At 41.8% G+C, this 19,413-nt stretch overlaps 1 protein-coding gene and 1 long non-coding RNA gene across 9 annotated transcripts in view; one reads left to right on the top strand and one right to left on the bottom strand.

Annotated features, from left to right (window-relative positions):
• The window catches only part of LOC309862858, a 36,328-nt gene extending 24,267 nt beyond the window's left edge, over nucleotides 1-12,061 (top strand). The window contains exons 7-10 of one of the 4 annotated variants that reach the window (XR_014310754.1): nucleotides 581-668; nucleotides 9,286-9,550; nucleotides 10,788-10,883; nucleotides 11,429-12,061. This is a non-coding gene — a long non-coding RNA (uncharacterized lncRNA). The other 3 variants (XR_014310755.1, XR_014310756.1, XR_014310757.1) reach the window with 3 other exon arrangements.
• The window catches only part of ADAMTS9 (ADAM metallopeptidase with thrombospondin type 1 motif 9), a 166,309-nt gene that overhangs the window by 69,794 nt on the left and 77,102 nt on the right, over nucleotides 1-19,413 (bottom strand). For all 5 annotated transcript variants that reach the window (XM_082726988.1, XM_082726986.1, XM_082726985.1 and 2 more), the window contains exons 23-28: nucleotides 17,460-17,579; nucleotides 14,702-14,806; nucleotides 14,396-14,563; nucleotides 12,077-12,346; nucleotides 7,058-7,219; nucleotides 4,569-4,745 (exon numbers count right to left, since the gene is read on the bottom strand). In XM_082726988.1, coding sequence (XP_082583114.1) covers nucleotides 4,569-4,745; nucleotides 7,058-7,219; nucleotides 12,077-12,346; nucleotides 14,396-14,563; nucleotides 14,702-14,806; nucleotides 17,460-17,579 — 1,002 coding nt within the window. The remainder of the gene's footprint in view (nucleotides 1-4,568; nucleotides 4,746-7,057; nucleotides 7,220-12,076; nucleotides 12,347-14,395; nucleotides 14,564-14,701; nucleotides 14,807-17,459; nucleotides 17,580-19,413) is intronic.

Raw genomic sequence — 19,413 nt, 5'->3', positions numbered from 1 at the left:
GCCAATATTAGCTAAATAATGTTGAGGCTGATGAAATCTGAGTTGTAGGTATATCTTTTATTGAATATCAACAGGAATTTAGAGAACTCATTCTGAATATGGGTTATTTCTATCCCATGAAGCAGGATTAATGTAGTCAGTATACTGACACTGACATTTTATTATAGTAAATGATCACACAGTCAAAAGGATTCATAAAAGCACCCCCTTCGTGGGGTAACATGGTGGCTAAATATAGTGTGTGTTTGCTTAACTTGGCTTTGTATGTAGTAAATATTCTCTAAAAGTTAGCTATCATCATCTGCTTTGGAGAAGTTATCTGATTTCACACCTCATATAAACCTCAAACTCACATGGGGACTCCCTGATTTTGGTCCTTTTAACCCTCAGTTACCATTCTAAACCACATACAAATGGGAGACTCAGTAGGGGCATGCATGGAACCAAGAGGCGACAGGGGTCATCTTTACAAATTTTTACAAATTTTTTCAAAACTGCAGGCTCTCTTAAAACTTACATGTTTACTGCGATCATATTTTATTTTTCTTTAATGAGAAATTCTTTCTGAAATGTATTGCAGATGAACAAATAACAAAACTGACAAACACGGAAGTCTTACGGTTATCTGAACACAAAGAATAAGGTGTGATCGAATTTGTGCACGTAAGGTTAGTGTTTTCCTGTCCCTAGCTCTTCTTACATGTTTAGAACCATTTCCTCTAATCACTTGTTTTGTCTTCTGGCTATGTTTTATCATTATCTACAAATTCAGTAAGTGGAACATTCATATTTCATAGTTGAGACTCAGTGAATCAGATAACAGTATCAGAAAAGGAAAAAAAACAACAAAATGTTAAGCCTCATATATTTTCGTTTATATCATTTCCAATTCAGAGTTTTTTTCTTTTTCTTTTTTTTAAGTATCTTTTGAAAATACACATTTTAAACTAGCCAATTACATAAAGCTACTCCGATTCTGGAGAGGGACAATACAGGTTGGAGGTGATTTACAAAATTATAATGTATCTTTTTTAAAACCAAAAGAAACATACACATGTATTTCTAATTCACATAGCCTGTTTGCCTTTACAGTCTGCTGATAAACACTGATTTTTAAACATTGTATATAAAATTAAATAACATGGAAAAAATAAATATGCTTTATTATATAAACACATAGAAATCTGTACTGCTCAAAATATTCAGATAATACTACGCTTGGCTGCTCATAACTATTCAGAAAGTATGGTGGTGATATTTATATTTACAGTCTTTATTTTTGCTAGAGATGGATGCAATGAGGTGACAGAATACTGTTGTCAACATTTTCTCTTTCTACCTATGGAAGCTGCAAACTTTAATATGAAAATGAGGTAGAAACAAATTCATAAGTTGACCAGGCAGAGACAAAAGCACAGTTCCTTCGTGAGCTCATAAATCCTCATTATTTGGGTCGACAAGCAGAATTCCAAAGCACCTAAAGCAAGGCTCAGAGAACACTTTCAGGTTTGTCATGTAAAACCCCAACAAGCAGTTTCTCCTAAGGAGAACCACAGTCTCCAAGATGATCAGCAAGCAGATACACGGGGCAGGGCAGAAAGGAATGCTACGGGACCAGCTTGGACGGGTGACATCACCTGCAACCTCTGCTACTTTCATTATCTCGATGCACCTGCTTACTGTCAAATGCTGCGGATTTTTAACCTACTTTCTGCTGTTGGTTTGACGGCACACAGCGCTCTTTCCAATGTCCTCTCTAGTGATGGGATATGCACACTCCCTCATCAGTCAGCTCCCAGGACTCTGCTCCCAGGAGCCGACTGAAAGGTGGATCAGTGTAAGAACCTTATTTGGAAATCGGCAAGTTATCAAGTAAAAGTGCAAGGACAAATTCAAAAGAGGACAGAAAAGGCTGGATTTTTGGAGGTTGTTTTTCACCACCACGATTCTGAATCTGCAATGACACGAGCCAGAACTAAAGGTCCAAAACGGGTATTTGAACCTGACGTTCACCAACGGTTCCTTTCAGAGACTCTAGCAGCCACACTAACAGCAATGTGGCAGTTTCTTTCCTAAATACCGCTTCTTAGTAACAATTGTTGAATGAGGCTATCTCCATTTTCACCTTGGGAAAGGCCTCCTCCCACAGCAGTAGTTGCTTCTGAACACTATCTCTAGTGGGTGAAAATCTGGAGAGAAAGCAACCCTATGGAAGGACTAATTGCTGCCCTTGGTCTCTAACAGATCCAGCGGGCTTTTAAGAGAAAGCAACGGTTAGCACCTCAAATATACTTTTTGTTGTTGTTAATTTCATTGTCAGTTACAACAATGAAGCACCATACCAGTGGCTTTATGGCTATGAACATGATTCACTGAGGTATGCTTCAATTTAGAATTGCTCAGAAATTGTAACAAAGCACCTACAAAAATCAACATAAAAGTAAAATCAAAGTTCTACAGTAAGAATCTGAAAGACTGCCCACACACACACACACACACACACACACATTTAAGTAATATACTACAAATGTATCTATTTAAATAAAATGCTTTTGATGTCATTTTTTAAAAAATCACAGTGAGAAGCCTTGCCCAGGTGGCCTTGCTCCTAGACTGCAGAGGCACTGAAATATACATAAGAATAATGATCACTCTACAAAGGAGGCATGAAAATCATATCGGCAGCAAAAACAGTTTCAAAATCCATGTATTCTTGTCTGTGTATAACAGAGCATTAGCATCTCTCCCTCTCTTTCTGTGTGTGTATGTTTCAGAAAACTGTGTGCAGGCCTAAGAACAACTAAAATAAAAATCTTAACGTTTTCAGCTAAATTAGTAGGTCATATTTCAAGATTTAAGCTCTTAAAACATCTGTGGGAGAGGAGGATGATCCTGTGTAAAAAGATCTGAGTGGTATTTAGAAAGCATTCAAGGAAGAGAATGCTATGGAAACCAATAACGTATATGTTATACATTGTATATAATGTGTAGGCATACACATATATGTATACAGTATATAATATTTTATGATTATACACACACATACACACACACACCCACACACACTCTCTGAAGGTTCAGGGTCACTTTTTGATCAAAATGAAAGAAAAATAACTTTTTAGAGGGCTAGTAATTTTTGAGACACGTCTCTGAAGTGGTGTTGCTGTTGGCCGAGTGAACAAGGTAAAAATATCATGGGCTCAAGAGGGATAATTTCATGAAAAATAATCTGTCACAGGTGACTGAGGGAAGTGGGGAAGCCAGAGGATGTTCCTGACATCCCACCGTCACTTCTGATCATTTTCAAAATGTTCATTTTGGAGGCAGTATCATCAGTACTGCAGACAAAATTCTTCGGGTGAATATACGTCTGACTTCACATGGCATTACCTAAGCTTTTGAATGAAAGCCTGACAGCCCAGCTGACTAGAATCAGAAGAGATGACACTCCACACTCTCTAGCTTTCTACTTAATACAGAGTACAGTAGTTACAGAGCTAGGTTCTACCTGCAGACACATTCTCAAACCTAAAACCCTTGGCTCTTAGAAGCATTGATAGGTGTTAGCCATTCCACTTCAGGTCATCTGCTCTTTATCTAGTTTCAAGAATGGTTAAGACTTTTCCTCCGGACCCTCTGGAATAAAAAAGGTTTGTAGATATGACTTCATATACTACTAAATTCAGATTCAGTGCAATTCATGTATTTACAGAAACATTTACTCTATTTACACGAACCAGCCCTAACGGCTCCACAGATGATAACACAACTCAGCCAAAGGACTGTTTGGACACAGCCGACCTTCTGTTTGCCAAGAGCTGCCCCAGAAGTTTGCATAGTATTTACAATGGCAAACCTGTCTCACGATGTCAGCTAAGCAGACAGCAAGGGAAGCCTAGTACTGAAGCAAAAAATTGTCTCAAGAGATGGGCTTTGTGTCTTGGGGAAAGAGAGAGAATGTTTCAGATACCTCGAAAGGTTCCAAGTCACTGAGTCCAGTGTAGCTGGTCTTTTGCATTTTCACAATGATTTCAGTCTATTTTGTGGGCACATCCTCTGTGGTCACTGTGTTGAGTTTGTACCCGAGTCACATAGAGGCAAATTACAGTCATGGGAAAAAAAAAATTGCTTTGGCCTCAATATGCAGGTATCTTCCCCCAAAAGTCAAAACTCCCGTAATTTGGGAAAGGAAAGAATGTCTGCTATTGAGTTGTCTGCTGAAATCACTTTGGAACTTAATAACTATATGAACTTATTTCTTTAAAATATCTCTGTAGACACTCTTGCTTTTCTAAAACAACAACAACAACAAAACGGAAGCTACTTTTTAACACTGGCCCCAGGCCTACATGAGGTACACTTATGTCTGTAAAGTCACTTTGGCAAAATCACAAAACATTAATGCTGTTATGTGTAGGTATGAAGAAAATCACTCCAGAGCCCCGGTTCAGGGATGCCCTAGTGAGTCGGACAACTGTCTGTGGCCAAGGAGTGCCCCAGAATACCTTGGAACTGAGTCTGTTAGTTAAGACAGTTTGGTTAATAAACATTAAGAGTTAGGACCGTACCGAACTCCAAGGGCCAGTATTCCACGCAGCGTCTTGAGGACACACGTGTGTGTTACACTGCTCACGATCTGGAGGCTTATCATGGATTTCACAGCTCAGATCTGGAAACCGTTCACCGCTGGGCCGCTGACAGACCACCAGTCTTGTCCGTAAGCCTCCGCCACATAGCTTAGTGCACTGCAGGAGGAGAAAGAGATGCTGCATTCACTCTGAACAGCCCATGACAAATCCTATCTTCTCTCCTATAACAACAATCTCCTCGCCAAACTCTATCACAGTATTGGGCAAGGCAAGCCTCGAGGCCGACCCAAGCTGAATTACCAACATATTTATATACAATGGAACTGTCCACCTTAATGGTACACCTGGGTTACTGAGTATGTTCTCATCACCTGTACTAAGTGTTTCCCAGGCATTCTCTCATCAAGAGGAAACTCTCATATGGGCCCCATTTTACACATGGGACAAGTGAGCCTAAAAGAAGTTAATTCACTCGATCAGGGTCAATGCAATATCAAGTGACTAGGTAAGATTGCAGCCGTTCCTTTGATGGATACGAAACCAAAAATCCAAAAAATAAAATTCCCTACACCACCCAGTACCAAAGAAAGGATGTAATAACTTAGTGGGGTTTACTTTCTGGCAACTTCTAAAAAGCTGTCACCAACTTTTGGCTCTCCTGTGACTCCAGTCTCCAGAGGCCTTTATGATGTTATGATATTTTACGCTCTCTCCGAATCTCAGGATGACGATGACTTTCCCCGGGAAGAATTAACAACGTGGTGGGAATGTTGGATGAAGTTCTGACTCTGGCTAGACCCAAACTTCTGAGGCAGGAACAAGCTGTATTTCTTGGACAGTGCTGCTGTGCTCACATCCAGGAACACTGACATTTGGCTCTCCTGCTGTGTCAAGGCCAGATCTCCCACAGAATTTGGAATGATCTGGTCTGTGCTGACAGCAAGCATCCCAGTGAATGCGTGTACTCTCCTGGCTTCAGTCCAATTACAGAAGCTTAATCACGGGCCCCACAGGACAGAACTCTATGAGATTTGGGAAACCCATAATACATGAGTCTTGAAGCCTGACTCCCCCTTCCTGCCTTTCATCAAAGCCTTCCAGAATGACGTACTGTCAACAAAAGTCAACAGAACACTGTGTTATGACTTCCTATGATTAGTAGGTTATGGAAAGTGTGGACATGGGGTTTCGGTTAGCCAGGGGTGTGCCCATCCATTTCATTTATCCCCCTCTTGGCACTGGGGTCTCCAAGATGTTAATCCTCATGTTTTATTTTTATAAATTTTACAGTCAAGATAGACCAATGCAACAAGCTCTACCTATGTGCTCTCCCTGTGGACTCAAGACTAGAGAGATAGATTGTTGGTTAATTACACACAAAACAATAAGCATCTAAACCCTACACAGAAGAGTGGCTGAAAACCCTATTTGATACTACTACTGCTACTACTAACGATAAACATTAGTAGTAGTAATGATGGTGATTATCGTCACTATAATAGCAGTTAACTCTGATTGAAGACAATGTGCTAGGTATTTGACATGCACTATCTCATACAGTAGTTATGAATTGGTGCCATTGTTATTCCCATTTATATATGACGCTACAGATGTTTGGCAAAGTTACGTAATTTGCCAAGACTACAACGTTTATGAGAGTCAGGGATGGGAATGGAATCCAGTTATGTCTGCTCCAAACACTCTACTGCCCCTCATTGGTCATAGAATGCCACTCTTTTTTTTTTTTTTTTTTTAAGATTTTATCTATTTATTTGACAGACAGAGATCACAAGTAGGCAGAGAAACAGGCAGAGAGAGAGGAGGAAGCAGGCTCTCTGCTGAGCAGAGAGCCCGATGTGGGGCTTGATCCCAGGACCCTGGGATCATGATCTGAGCCGAAGGCAGAGGCTTAACCCACTAAGCCACCCAGGCGCCCTGCCACTCTTACAAGGTAAGAGGTGAAGATTCCTCTTCCATCATTAAAATGCATCATCTCTAATGGGAATAACAGCACCTGTTCATTCTGGTTTCATCAAGCATTTGAAATCCTAGGGTTTTATTTCATCAAGGATTTTAAGGATGCCATGGGAACAAGAGAGCATCATAAACACCCCAAAACTATGAAGAAGATGGTAACACTTTCATGGACCAATGTAACACATATTTCCAATTACCTTAAAAGGGCCCATAATTTAATCAGCAGAGATGAACACACAAGTTAACCTAGCATTTATCTGCATGCTTTCCTAATGTTCCTCTCCTAAGTATTTAAAAACTGTCTCTAATTGGTAATAAAGGCACTCTTAAAACAGTCCAGAATTAAGACAGTTCTCCTAGATCATGCCAAGTCAAGAAGCTTTCACTAGAACTCGTTCTCCAGCCTTAAACTATGAACGGCAGCAGTCTGGTCAGCAAAATCACTCTGTGTTTCTTTCCAAAGGACATACAAACGAATGGCTCTCTCTCACCTCTCCCCAGTTGCCATAAGCCCACTGAGGACAAGGGCCAGATTCACAGGCTCTCTGCTCATCAGGTTTTATCCTCTCCACGCAGTCATTTGCAGTGTATCCATTTTCATCCTGACACACAACCACACGCCGCTGGGATCCACCAGCACAGGTACTGGAACACTGAACACATCAGACATTAGTCAGCAGGTTATCCCCACCTCCACCTGCAGCTTAGGGACACAAAAAGTGGCTGGTTGGAAGGTCAGAGGCAAATGTGACAGAATGCACTCTCAGGTCATCCAGACAATGGACAGAAAGCAAGCACAAGAACTTCCCTTCTGTGGGGCTTTCTCCTGCATATGCCTTCTAAACCCCTGGACGGTAGAAATAGGGCTTCTCCCTTCCGCAAATTAGGACCTCGGTAGGTGTTCAAAAGATTCCCCCATGAATGATAATGTCTTGTGACTTCCAAAGCAGTCCCATTTATTGTCTTCCTTTAACCCCTTTGCATCCCTGAGAATGATGGACACCATAGTCTATGAGAAACACTTTTCTTTTCAAAATCCAAGTGCTTATTTAGATCCAACAATTGACTGCCCTTTCAACACAGAGGTCAAATCACCTGCTTAACGACACACCAGTTATTGAATTTGAGCCTCCATATCAACTCATTCAATTACCCAAAGCATCATGGAATGTCACTTAGACATCATTTCCTCACAGGGAATGTTCCAGTCTCTCCCTTCACAACAGCCCTGACTTCAGTGGGTGATGGCAGCAAGATGTGTTTTTTAATTTATTTTTCCACTTCCACAAGGACCTTAATTGGATTTCATATTGACAAGCCTCTCTTCAGGGGTACTTTCTGTCTACTGTTCTCTCTCATGGTTGTCACTGAATTATGTTTGCATTTCAGCTCATTTCCCACACGAGCTTGTCATAGTTCTCTTATTTATCTACATCTTGAGTGTTTTTTTTTTTCTTTCCACAGTGCTCTTATCTTTTCAAAACCAATGTGTTTGCTAGTATCCTCCACTCTGACCCTTAACTTGTAAAATCAGTTTGCCTATTAAAAAAAACCAACTAGTCCTCAAAGCAGTGCAATTTCCATGAGTTATTTATCAAGCGTCCAACCACACTGGCAACTTTTTTTTTTTTTTTTTTAAGTTCTAGGTTCTGATGGCAGATTTGTGCTTTTTAGGAACCCCAGCTCAAACCAGGGTTACTTCAAAATACCTGCAAACAATGCTTCCTGTTGGTCAGCTTTTTCCAAATAAAGCTGTGAATTTATTTTTGGGCTTACTGCATTGGACCTAAGCTCAATTTCTCTGCCTATACTGGACAAATTATGTGTTACTTTGAAATACATTGGGTTTAATTTTAAAATGTTGAACAGGAAATCAGATTTACGACTTCTCTCTGAGAAAACACTTAGGCAATTTCTGATTTATAAAAATTTCATCTCCATTCCCCGAGGATTCTGATATAATGACTCTGAACTTGAACACACTTGTTTTCTCTTTTTAAACAACTTGGGACATCACAGAAAGCACAGCATTATTATCTTAATTGACTTTGGGGACCAGAATGTATAATGTTAGGAAGGAACTTCCATATTGTAAGTACATCTGTAATATATATTTTGGCCCTTGAATTTTTCCCTTGATAACACAATCTTGGATCATTCTTTTATTACCTTACCTGTGAGCATTACTGCCTCAATGAAACGGTAAGCTCCTTGAAGGAGGGGTCAATGTCATTACCTGTGTTTCTGTTAGCTCCCATAGCACCAGTCCCAGGTTATGTACACCACGGCCTGTCCAATTAAAGTCAGTGGAAACAACAGCTCCATAAGCCACAAGCTACCCTCCCTCCAATATGGCTGACTGGAGCAAAGCTGGTCACCTGATGGAAGGACAACCAATCCACCCAGTGACCAATCAGATGTTTCCTACTGAAAATCTGACCAAAGAGGTGGAGAGAGTGCTTAGCTGGGGCCAAGGAACTACACTGTACAATCTTGAACTATCTGAACTCAGGGCCTGTTTGGGTCTTTATGATCCCGTGGACAAGTTAAGTATTGTACATAATTTTTCTCCAGGTTTAATTTGGCCATTTTTTTTTTAAATTAGCAGGGATTCTTAGTTCTATTCCATGTTACAGAATTTCACTTTTGACTTCGTTAATAATCTGCCTGTCTTTTTTTTTTTTTTTTAAAGACTTTATTTTTTTTATTTCAGTGACAGGGAGAGAGAGAGAGAGAATCTGAAGCAGGCTCTGCACTGAGCACAGAGCCCAACACTGGCTCGATCCCACCACTGCGAGATCATGACCTGAGCCAAAACCAAGAGGCAAGTGCTTAACCAAATGCGTCACCCAGGCACCCTGCTGCAATCTAACTGTCCTTTTAAGAGGACATATTTCCCTAGGTAAACATTTCTCCGAATAAAACCTGCACCCATCATTCACATGGGCCAGAGTAAGAGGGAACAGTCTTGGCAGGAACAAGAGGTGAGGAACATCTGTTTTTCTTACTTGCCTAGCATACTTCCCCTCATATCTGGAACCCCAATTCTCCTTAAAGGGACCATTTCTTCTCCAATGGATGTCATCTTGGTGGGACTACCTATTAAAATACACTGCCCTTCCCGGTCAGGGAGTGGGCAGGTAGAACAAGCTGGGTCTATGAGACTTTTCCTGAGAATTTGAATCCTGAGCAGGGTAGATGAGAGTTAAAAGGGATTTATTAAGACAGAAATTCCCTACAGCAATTTTCCTCTAATTTCTGCTCCGTCTAGAGAGGGGTTGGCAAGATACAGCATGAAGGCCAAATATGACCTACTACCTGTTTGATAAATAAAGTTTTATTGGAACATAGTCATGCCCCCTCGTTTATGTATTGCCTATTCCTGCTTTTGTGCTCCAACAGCAGAGCTGGTTAGTTGTGACAGAGACTATAAGATTCACATAACAGAAAAGACTATCTGGTCCTTTGCAAAAAGATTTGCCAACCGCTGAGCGAGATCTCTGGGGATGCTTTGCCCTCTGTCTCTACCGGGGCAGCATGAAAAGTGCTGTTTGTTTTATTTTCACTTGAGGCAGCTGTTTTTCTTTTGTTCACAACCAGAGACTCCTAATTGGTAACAAGGGGGACAACCTCACACAGGGTTCAGGTTTATGCAGAAATGTACTATCAAATGAGGTTTTGATGCCGGGATCCACTGAAAACATTAGATTCCCATCCCCCAGTGTTTATGATTCTTTGCTGCCTTTCCGGCCATGGAAAGCAGGGAGAATCACATAGTTTGTGTACTACACCAAGCAAGGATGCATGTACATTCCACACACTCCTGGGAGCAGGTCAGGCACAGCAAGCTAGAGCTGAAAAAAAATCACATTGTCCATCTTCAGCCTCACTTAGAAAAAAAAAAAAATCCCCAAACAAAAAACAGGCACAACAAGGCAAAGAATGGTATTGCCCATTGCTGCAAAAAGGTTACTTAATCCTCCCTAATTGGGAACACTGCCCAAGGGCAGAATCATTCAATTCTGAAAGAATGCATCGTCTCCAAATGTACTCCTAAGTAAGAATAGCTTTGGATTTTTTCTTTTTAAGGAGTTCTAGTGCTATCATTAGAATACACGTGAGTTTTGAAATTTTTCAACCAGAGATACTGTGGGACCACTCAGTGATTACCTCCACTGATCACCCTTTAACTTCTCGGAACCCAAATTTCTTTTACCTCAGGCAAAGGAAGCCTTAAAGTTGGAGAGCAAGAAAGAGTGGGAGCAAAGGTCCTGGGCAATGGAGCAGATGTCCTCCTGCCTACAACCAGTGCTTTTTGTGAGTCAAAATGCTCAGTGGCTAATCAGTATTCAGGAGAAAGGAAATCTCATTTACTGAAACGTAACCATGGTAGGAGGCAGTTTCCTTCTAATGCTTTTTGGTTCAGAAATAATTAAGCACCATTAGTGGTATGAGAAGGAAACTATGAGTAAACAATTAAAATGAAGACCCCAGTGTGATTACTGGACACCTTCTAATTCCCCACACCTCGAGAGGGTCCCTTGCAACCTTACCCCTCCTGCCATTTCATTAGACACGGTCCAGTATTCCACATAAGAAAGATCTGGGGGTAAATTATTCAGTAAAAAACCCCCCAAAGATTCTAAGATCCTATTCTAAGATCCTATTCTCCCTGTGACTATTAAATATCTTTCAAGATCTTCCTAATGTGAAGGACAATGATAAGAATAATGAGGAAGTTCTCACTCTGGGGAGGGATGGGTGGGGGATGGGCAGTGTGCAAAGGACTTGACTGCTGTCATCACATCTATTTCTTACCACAACCCAGAAATGCTGGAATTATTGTTTACTTTGTTTTACAGACAAGGAACCTGAGCCCCATGGAGAATAGGGGACCCACTGAAGACTTCAAAATTTGAAGTCTTCAAAATCTGAGTCTTTGGCTCCAAGTCATCTTCACTTGGAGGCTGTGCCATTGGCCATCAGGCATGGTACTTCTACCCCAAGCACAGAATTATCTAGACTAGTGTGGCCCCCACTCCAGGACAATGAACCACTACTACAAATTACACAGCAACCGTGCCACTTTGAGACTCTGCTCCCCTGGAAAATAGCAAGAAGGAAAATGACCTTCCTAAGAGCTCCCTTTCAGAAAACTTCCTCGGTCCTTTTAATTTCCTTACGGGTAGGAGCTGCCTGTGGCTCTAGCCTCTGGGATTCCTCTTTATGTCATCACGGTCTTCCCAGCACCGGCTCGGAGCCATGGAATCTTATGGGCCAGCTGGGACATCCCCCTTCCATCCAGGTCAGGTAACTTATAACAGACACTATCGGGGGACACCTTTTCAGGGACTGCAATGAACCCATCATGGTTCGCCCAAAACAGATGAAAACATACAATACCAATCCCTTGCGAGAAGAAAAGGTGCTTCTAATCTGTTTGCTCCCAAAGCTGAAAGTGTGGAAGAGAAGAAAGCCAAGTAGAGAGAGAGACGTCAGGGAATACTCACTGCTCCCCAGGGGCCAGTCCTCCACTGGTTTCCCCCGAGCACATGGGTGCGGCTGGGCCCGGCGCTCCGGGGATGGGAATCCTCATGGTGGAAGGGGTGCTGAGCGAGACCACTGTCTGGGGTCCACTGAGGGCACGGCGATGTGGAACAGTCCTGGTCGGTTTCTGGGATGTAATCTGGGTCACACTCACTCTGATCAATCACGTGGTCACTGTAGTTGACACATACCACTTGCCGGGTGGCCCTGCCTTGCCCACATGTCACAGAGCACTACATTGAACATCCAGAAAGAGAAAGGATTGGTCACTGGCAGTCACACACCCACCCATGTACATTTTCTGTGAACGGCCCGCTGCTCACCCTGCTGCTCAGGCTCCCAACCTTGGCGCCATCCTTACCTGCTCCCTTGTCTTTCTACCCTCCAGCCATTACACTGAGAAACTGTCTGCTCGGTAGTCACTCTACACCCCCAATCCAGCCACTTCTCGTCATCTTCACGGTTACCTGCCCCGGCCCAGGCTACTGCAGTGGCTTTTTCATCTGGGATCCTGCTCACAATCTGGACACCCTCTACCCCAGCCCAAGTCTGTTGTATCACAGACCATGGCCCTTACAAATGAAAGATCAGGCCATTCTCTCCAGTGACTTCCTAATTCACTCTGAATCATGTCCGAAGTCCTCATCTTAGCCTGGAAGGAAGGCCACCTCCTTGACCCATCTCCTGTCACTCTCCACACACAGCACTTTAGCTAAACTGCGCTTACAGATGTTCCTTGAATATGCCCAGAACTCCTGACTCAGGATCTTTGCACCAGCTGTACCTTTTCCTCCACAACACAGACGTCCATTAGACGCACTCCCTCACTTTATTCAAGTCTTGCTCAATATACTATTTGGCCTTCTTTGTCTACCCTGTCTGGAAGCACATCCCAGCTTTCCCTATGCCCTGATTCTCCTTGACATTTTTCTAGTACTTGTCAGTGTTTGTTGCTGTATATAGATATTTCTTTATTTGTTCATTGATTGGAACCTCCATCGGAATGATCTCTATGAAGGCCAGAGCTTTATTATTTGCTGCTCATTGCTTTTCCTATACTAAGCTTTTATAAATAGTTGGTGCACAGACAGATGTATTTAATGGATGGATGGATGGATGGATGGATGGACAGACTGAAAGCTCAAGGCAGGAGAGTGAGATTATCTACCATTTATTGAGCACCTACTTAGTACTAAGCCTTTAACATAGGTAATCTCAAATAATACTTACAACAATCTTGTAAGGTAGGTATTCTTCTTTGGTCTTTTAAGAGAAGAAATTGGGCTCAAAAACTTTAAGCAGACTGCTCAAGGTCATACGACCATAAATGTCAGGATCCAGATTTTTACTTGGCTCTCTTTGACTCTACTCAAATTTCATACATACGTCACGATATTTATTGAGCTATTAATTCTCTGTTTTCCTTAGGGCTTCTTTTCACCTATCCTAAGCTTTGTATTTTCTGGGCTCTCGGATTTTTGCAAGGCAGAAAGCAGGAACTGCCTGAAGACAAAGGTTTTCCTTTTCTTTCTTTCTTTCTTTCTTTTTTTTTTTTTAAGATTTTATTTATTTACTTGAAAGAGAAAGAGAGCGATGGAGCATGAAGGGGAGCAGAAGGAGAGGGGCAAGCAGATGCCCGCTGCGTGCAGAGCCCCACACAGGGCTCCACTCCACGACCCTGAGATCATGACCTGAGAGGAAATCAAGTTAGATGCTTAACTGACTAAGTCACCCAGGTGTTCTGAGAAAGGTTCTTCTACTTTTTTTTTTTTTTTCCTAAGGTTCTTCTACTTTTATAGAAACCCACTGATGGTGCCTGGTGTGCAGAGGAGGCTGAGCCCATGGTACTAAGGGAGGATTCCCACTTTCCACTGTGGACAGGGAAGCCAAGAGCCACTGGATTTCAGGAAACTGAGGTTACTGGAGGCATCCAGACTCCAGGCAAGAGGACCTCTCCTTACTCCCTTCTTCTCTCTGGCATTTATATTCCACCACCAGCCTCTTACATTCTCATGTGACTCAATTAACACAAGGTTTTCCAGTCAACCCAACAGGATGGGGCAAAGGAAACTGCCCACTGATTTACACACCTTCACAGCATCCATTCCTTGCACATCTGGTTAAGATTCATACCAGCTGTACATACATGAGGCAAAATAATTTAAATCACAGACTAAGTCCGATTGTAAAATAATACCCATTGACATGTGGGACCTGTCCCTAGTCATCCTCTTATGGTTCCCCCAGTCATTTCCCAATTCTAAAAGAATCCACTCGCTTACAGGGCTCCAGTCCAAAGCTTTCCACCGTCCACAGGGGGTCACAGAACATTCTTCCTTTGCCACCGGTCTGGGCAGGGTCACACAGGCGCTCTCGTCAGCCACAGAGCCGTCCTCATCCCGGCAGCTGACGTATCTCATCCGAGTACCTTTTCCACAAGTGGCTGAGCACTGGGTGTTAAAATAAAATAATGTAGGTATGTTATTTGGAAACGCTGATTCACTGGACAGTAACCTACTTCCTACAGTCATGTCAGAGAACCCCCGCCTCCCCTTTCACCCGCTCTATGTCTTCCATCTATTTCTTACTGGTGTCCAAGACCCAAATCGCCACTGGGTTCTTGGTGCACTGTGTGTACTCCTCCTTGTTTCCGGGACAGCAGGGGGAGGGTGACAAGATGGTAATTCGCAGTCCTAGATGGGGGAGGGGGACAAAGCCAAAGTTACTGTGAAGTCCATGCACACTTTACTTGGCAAGGTGAATACAAATTTAAGGGCTAAGAATTCTAAGACCTCTGATTTCTGTGTGATTCTGGGCAAATCACAGGTCCTCTGTCAGCCCCCATGTTTTCATCTATAAAATGCGGCATAATCTGAGTCACTCTGAGCGTGCCCCGATATTTCCTGAATGATGTTTAATACAACAGTTATTTGCCTGTTCAAGTAGAAAGAGTCAAAAATGTGGTAAAATGGCACCTAGGTAGGAAAAAAACAGGATATTGTTTTAAAATGATCAACTGTCAATTTTTAACAGTTCTGAAGACCAAATCCTGTTCTCACATTTCAATTAATTTCCTAATCAGAATGTGCTCATCAGGAACTGATGTTCCAAGTTTCCCTAAAGAGAACTCCCATGATGCTGATGAAATCTAGATCAAATCCAGATCCAAGGGGTGTAGTCATGATGCCAATGTCTGAAACGGATAGGACCCTCCTTGATCACTCGGAGGAAATCACTACAGTGAGCTGAGGTTATCTGCTATAAATAACATTTTCAGATTTATAAATGGGAAAACAGAAACGAGTACTTGCTCACAATTCAGAAAATATTCTTTGAGTAAGTATGTATCTATTAAATCCCTGAGATGTCCAGGCATGGCGCAATGTGTGGTGACCTCAGTGCTCAGCCCAGTATCAGGGAGCTTCCAAACCGAAGGGGGAAATTCTATTTCTTGGCTCCAGACCTTGCCTAGTCTTCTGCCTACGGTCCAAAGAAAACCACAGGCTACTTTTCCCATGGTGAAAAAATTGTCCATATGCTTCAACTGCAGGAGCTGCCCTATACTCCTTCAGATCTTACGGAACAATTCAGAGAGAAATGTGTATTTTGAAGCTCTAAGGGAGTTGCTAAGTCTTCACCTTGTGACCGTGTAGATGTAATAGCTAACATTTCACAGGCATTTAGCGTGTGGTTTAGAATATGTCAGTGATGTAAAAAAAAAAAATATGCACAAGTCACAAGTGGTGTTTGTCATTCATCAATTACAACATGAACAACAATGCTGTATTCATTTACTTTTTGACACTCTTTGTCCATTGTTAACAACACACAGGGAAATGTGCTCAGAACAGAAGCAGGACACTGGCCAGATGGGGCCCCAGGACATGAGCTCTGGGCATGGTCAAGGTTCAAATCCTGTCTTTGGAAGTCAGCAAAACTGATTTACAAACCCAAGTCTTCTCCTTACACAGTCTCTTTGCATAAATGATGCTAAAAACCAGACCCACGAAGAGGAAGGTGCTGGTAGTGATTGCCAACTGGCTCTCTTGAGAAAAAAGGTGTACGTGTGTGTATTTGTAGAAACGTATTTATATACACACACACACACACTCACATTACAGGCACATGTTATGTCTATCCTGGTATTTAGATATTTGTTTGCTTATAAATTTTACTGATATAAAATTTTACTGCTATATATGCTACACAGTTTACATATAACAATAATAGCTACAATTCTTCCTTTAAAATTCCAGACGGTCAATTGAGTCTCGCAGAATACTTCGGGTGATTTTTGTTGGATTCTTGGATCTATGGCCAAAAAATGGGTTGTAATCGCTGAATAAGTACAGTTCTGACATGAATGGGAGTTGATATTTTATGTTGAAGAGTAAGGTGACAGGGAAACGATCAAGATCGATGTCAGAACTCCATTCATTTACCAGTGACCTGAGTGACTCCTGTGCCGAAGCAGACAATGATTTCCAAATGCCAGAAGGATATTTCCTTCATTTGATGTGTTATTTACAATGTGACAGCCCTGGACGTGAGACTCTTTGAGGCATAACGTAGATTCTGCGAAATCTTTATTATTATTATTTTCTCCATCACTTTCTGAAGTCTAAAAAAAAATAATTTAAATCTAGAATTACAGCATTTGCTGATTTCTGTGGTGTACACACTACCATAATAGCTGGTCAACATGAGGACCACGAAGTCAGACTCGGGAAGAGATGTGCACTAGCTCACCATTATTCGGTATTTCCACCTTACAGATACAAATGTACGTGTAAATCACCGCAGGAGCACAGAGAATAGCAAAATGGAGTAAAGCAAAGAGAGTGACAGGTAAGGCTGGCGTGCTTAATGAGCTTTGTTTTGAATACCATCTATTTAATCATAGGTTTATATTTTCCATTTTAATAATGCTTCTGTTTAGCAACCAGCTTGCCCAATTCCTGAGAATTTAGCAATGAGCTCTTGTGAGCTGGTGCAGAGTTGCTCCAACACATAACACTATCTGCTACACCCGGCATTGAAGTCACTTACTTAAAAAAAAGTCTGAGTTCAAGAATACAGAACCAAACGATCAACAGTTGCTAGCCAATAAAATAATCAGAATCCAACGTACATATACTTCAAAGAACCAGAGAAGAATGATCCTGGTACATAAAGTCTTCGATTCAAAATGCAGCAGATAGGTACATCTGGACCACTTAGTTAATTAGCCGGTGGCTCTACCTACACACTTATATATGGAAGGACTTCAACTGTGGCTGAACCATGGGGAAGGGCCAGCATCTTGGTGCCCAAAGCCAAGCCCTGAGCTGGACAAAGGAGACTTACCTGGGTATCCGTAGGTCTAGTTGCTGCATTGCAGTCATTGTCATCTACCACGGACATGTAAGTCCCAATGATGCATTTCACTGCTCTTAGCTGGTATCCCTGTCCACAAGTGACACTGCACTGAGGGAAAGAAACACAACAGAAGGTATGCACATTTCAGCAAATTTTATAAGAAAAAAATTTTCCATCATAGTGGAACAGAGGGCTGGCACCCAGAGAAATTAAGTAAAAGAGAGCAACCAGCTCTGCACAAATCATATTCATCAATTACCACTTAGATACTTGGAATTATTTCTACCTCCCACTGGAATTTTATTTGCAGGAGTTCAACTCCTTGACTGTGACTCGATACATCCCTAATTTCAAAACTTACTACAAAGCTACAGTGATCGAAACAAAATAGAATAGAATTGAGTCCAGCAATAAACCCATACATCTATGGCCGAATGGTTTCCAATAAATTCGCAGCCACACAATGGGGAAAAGAATAATCTTTTTAATGAATGGTCATGGCACAAGTGGCTATCTATATGCAAAAGCATGAAGGTGAACTCCTAACTCACACTGTACATAAAAATTAACACCAAATAGATCAAAGACCTCAACGTAAGAGCTAAAACTATAAAACGCTGAGAGGAAAAGATTATCTAAAGGCTTTATGACGTGGAATTTAGTAATGATCTCTTGGATATTAGCATATCCAAGCACAGGCAAAAGAAAAAATGGGTAAGTTGTATTTTATCACAATTTGTGATAATGGACACCATGTGTAGACTAGAAAGGCAACCTACCACAGGACTGGAGAAAATATTTGCAAGTCAAATATCTGATAAAGGGTTGAAAACCACAATATACAGAATGGCTATAATTCAACAGCAAAAAGCAAACTTCATTAAAGAATAGGAAAAGACGCACTGTTAAACTGTATGTTTAAGGAGCACATGGGTGGCTCAGGAGGTTGAGCTGGCTCTTGATTTTTGCTGGGGTCATGATCTCAGGTCGTGATCCTGGGTCGTGGGATCAAGCCCAGTGGGGGGCTCTGCATTCAGTGTGGAATGTGATTGTCCCTCTCCCTCCCTTACTCTCCCTCTGACCGTCTCCCCGCTCTCTCTCTAAAGTGGATAGGTAAAATCTTTTGGGGAAAAAAAAAGCAAAAATAAAAACCAACAAAAAACTGTATACTTCTAAAATGGTTAAGATGGGGGGCGCCTGGGTGGTTCAGTCAGTTTAAGTGTCCGACTCTTGACTTTGGCTCAGGTCATGATCTCCAAGTGGTGAGATCGAGCCCCACGTCAGGCTCTGTGCTCAGTTCAGAGTCTGCATGAGATTCTCTATCTCCCTCCCTTCTGCCCCTCCCCCAGCTCATGCTCTCTCTTTCTCGTTCTCTCTCAATAAATAAAAATCTTAAAAGAATGGTTAAGATAGTAAATTTGATGTGGTATGTTTTTTGACCATAATTACAATTTTTTTTTAAATGGGCAAATGAAAAGATTCTCAGTCCCATTTGTTATTAGAGAAGATACAAAATGGAAATCATAATGATATACTACTTTACTCCCACTAGGAGAGCCATAATTGAGAAGTGGGCAAATAAAAGCGTTGGCACAGACAAGGAAATCGGAACCCTTGTGTGTTGTTGGTAGGAATGTAAAATGGTGCCGCTTCTGTGGAAAACTGTTAAAAAGTTAAACACAGACTTACCACAGGATCCAGCAATACCACTCCTGGGGATACACCCCAAAAGAATTGAAATCAGGTACTTAAACAAGCATTCATACCTGAACATTCATCTCAGCCCCATTCACAACATCCAAAAGGTACAAACATCCAAACGTCCAGCCAGGTACAGATGGATAAACACATGAGGTACATCAGCATAATGCAACATTACGCAGCCACAGAAAGGACTGAGGTACAGATATGTGCTCCAATTCAGACCCTGGAACATGTATGC

The sequence above is a fragment of the Mustela nivalis genome (assembly GCF_964662115.1).
Source record: "Mustela nivalis genome assembly, chromosome: 1".
Taxonomy (NCBI): domain Eukaryota; kingdom Metazoa; phylum Chordata; class Mammalia; order Carnivora; family Mustelidae; genus Mustela; species Mustela nivalis.
This window is presented reverse-complemented; position numbering and strand designations above follow the sequence as displayed.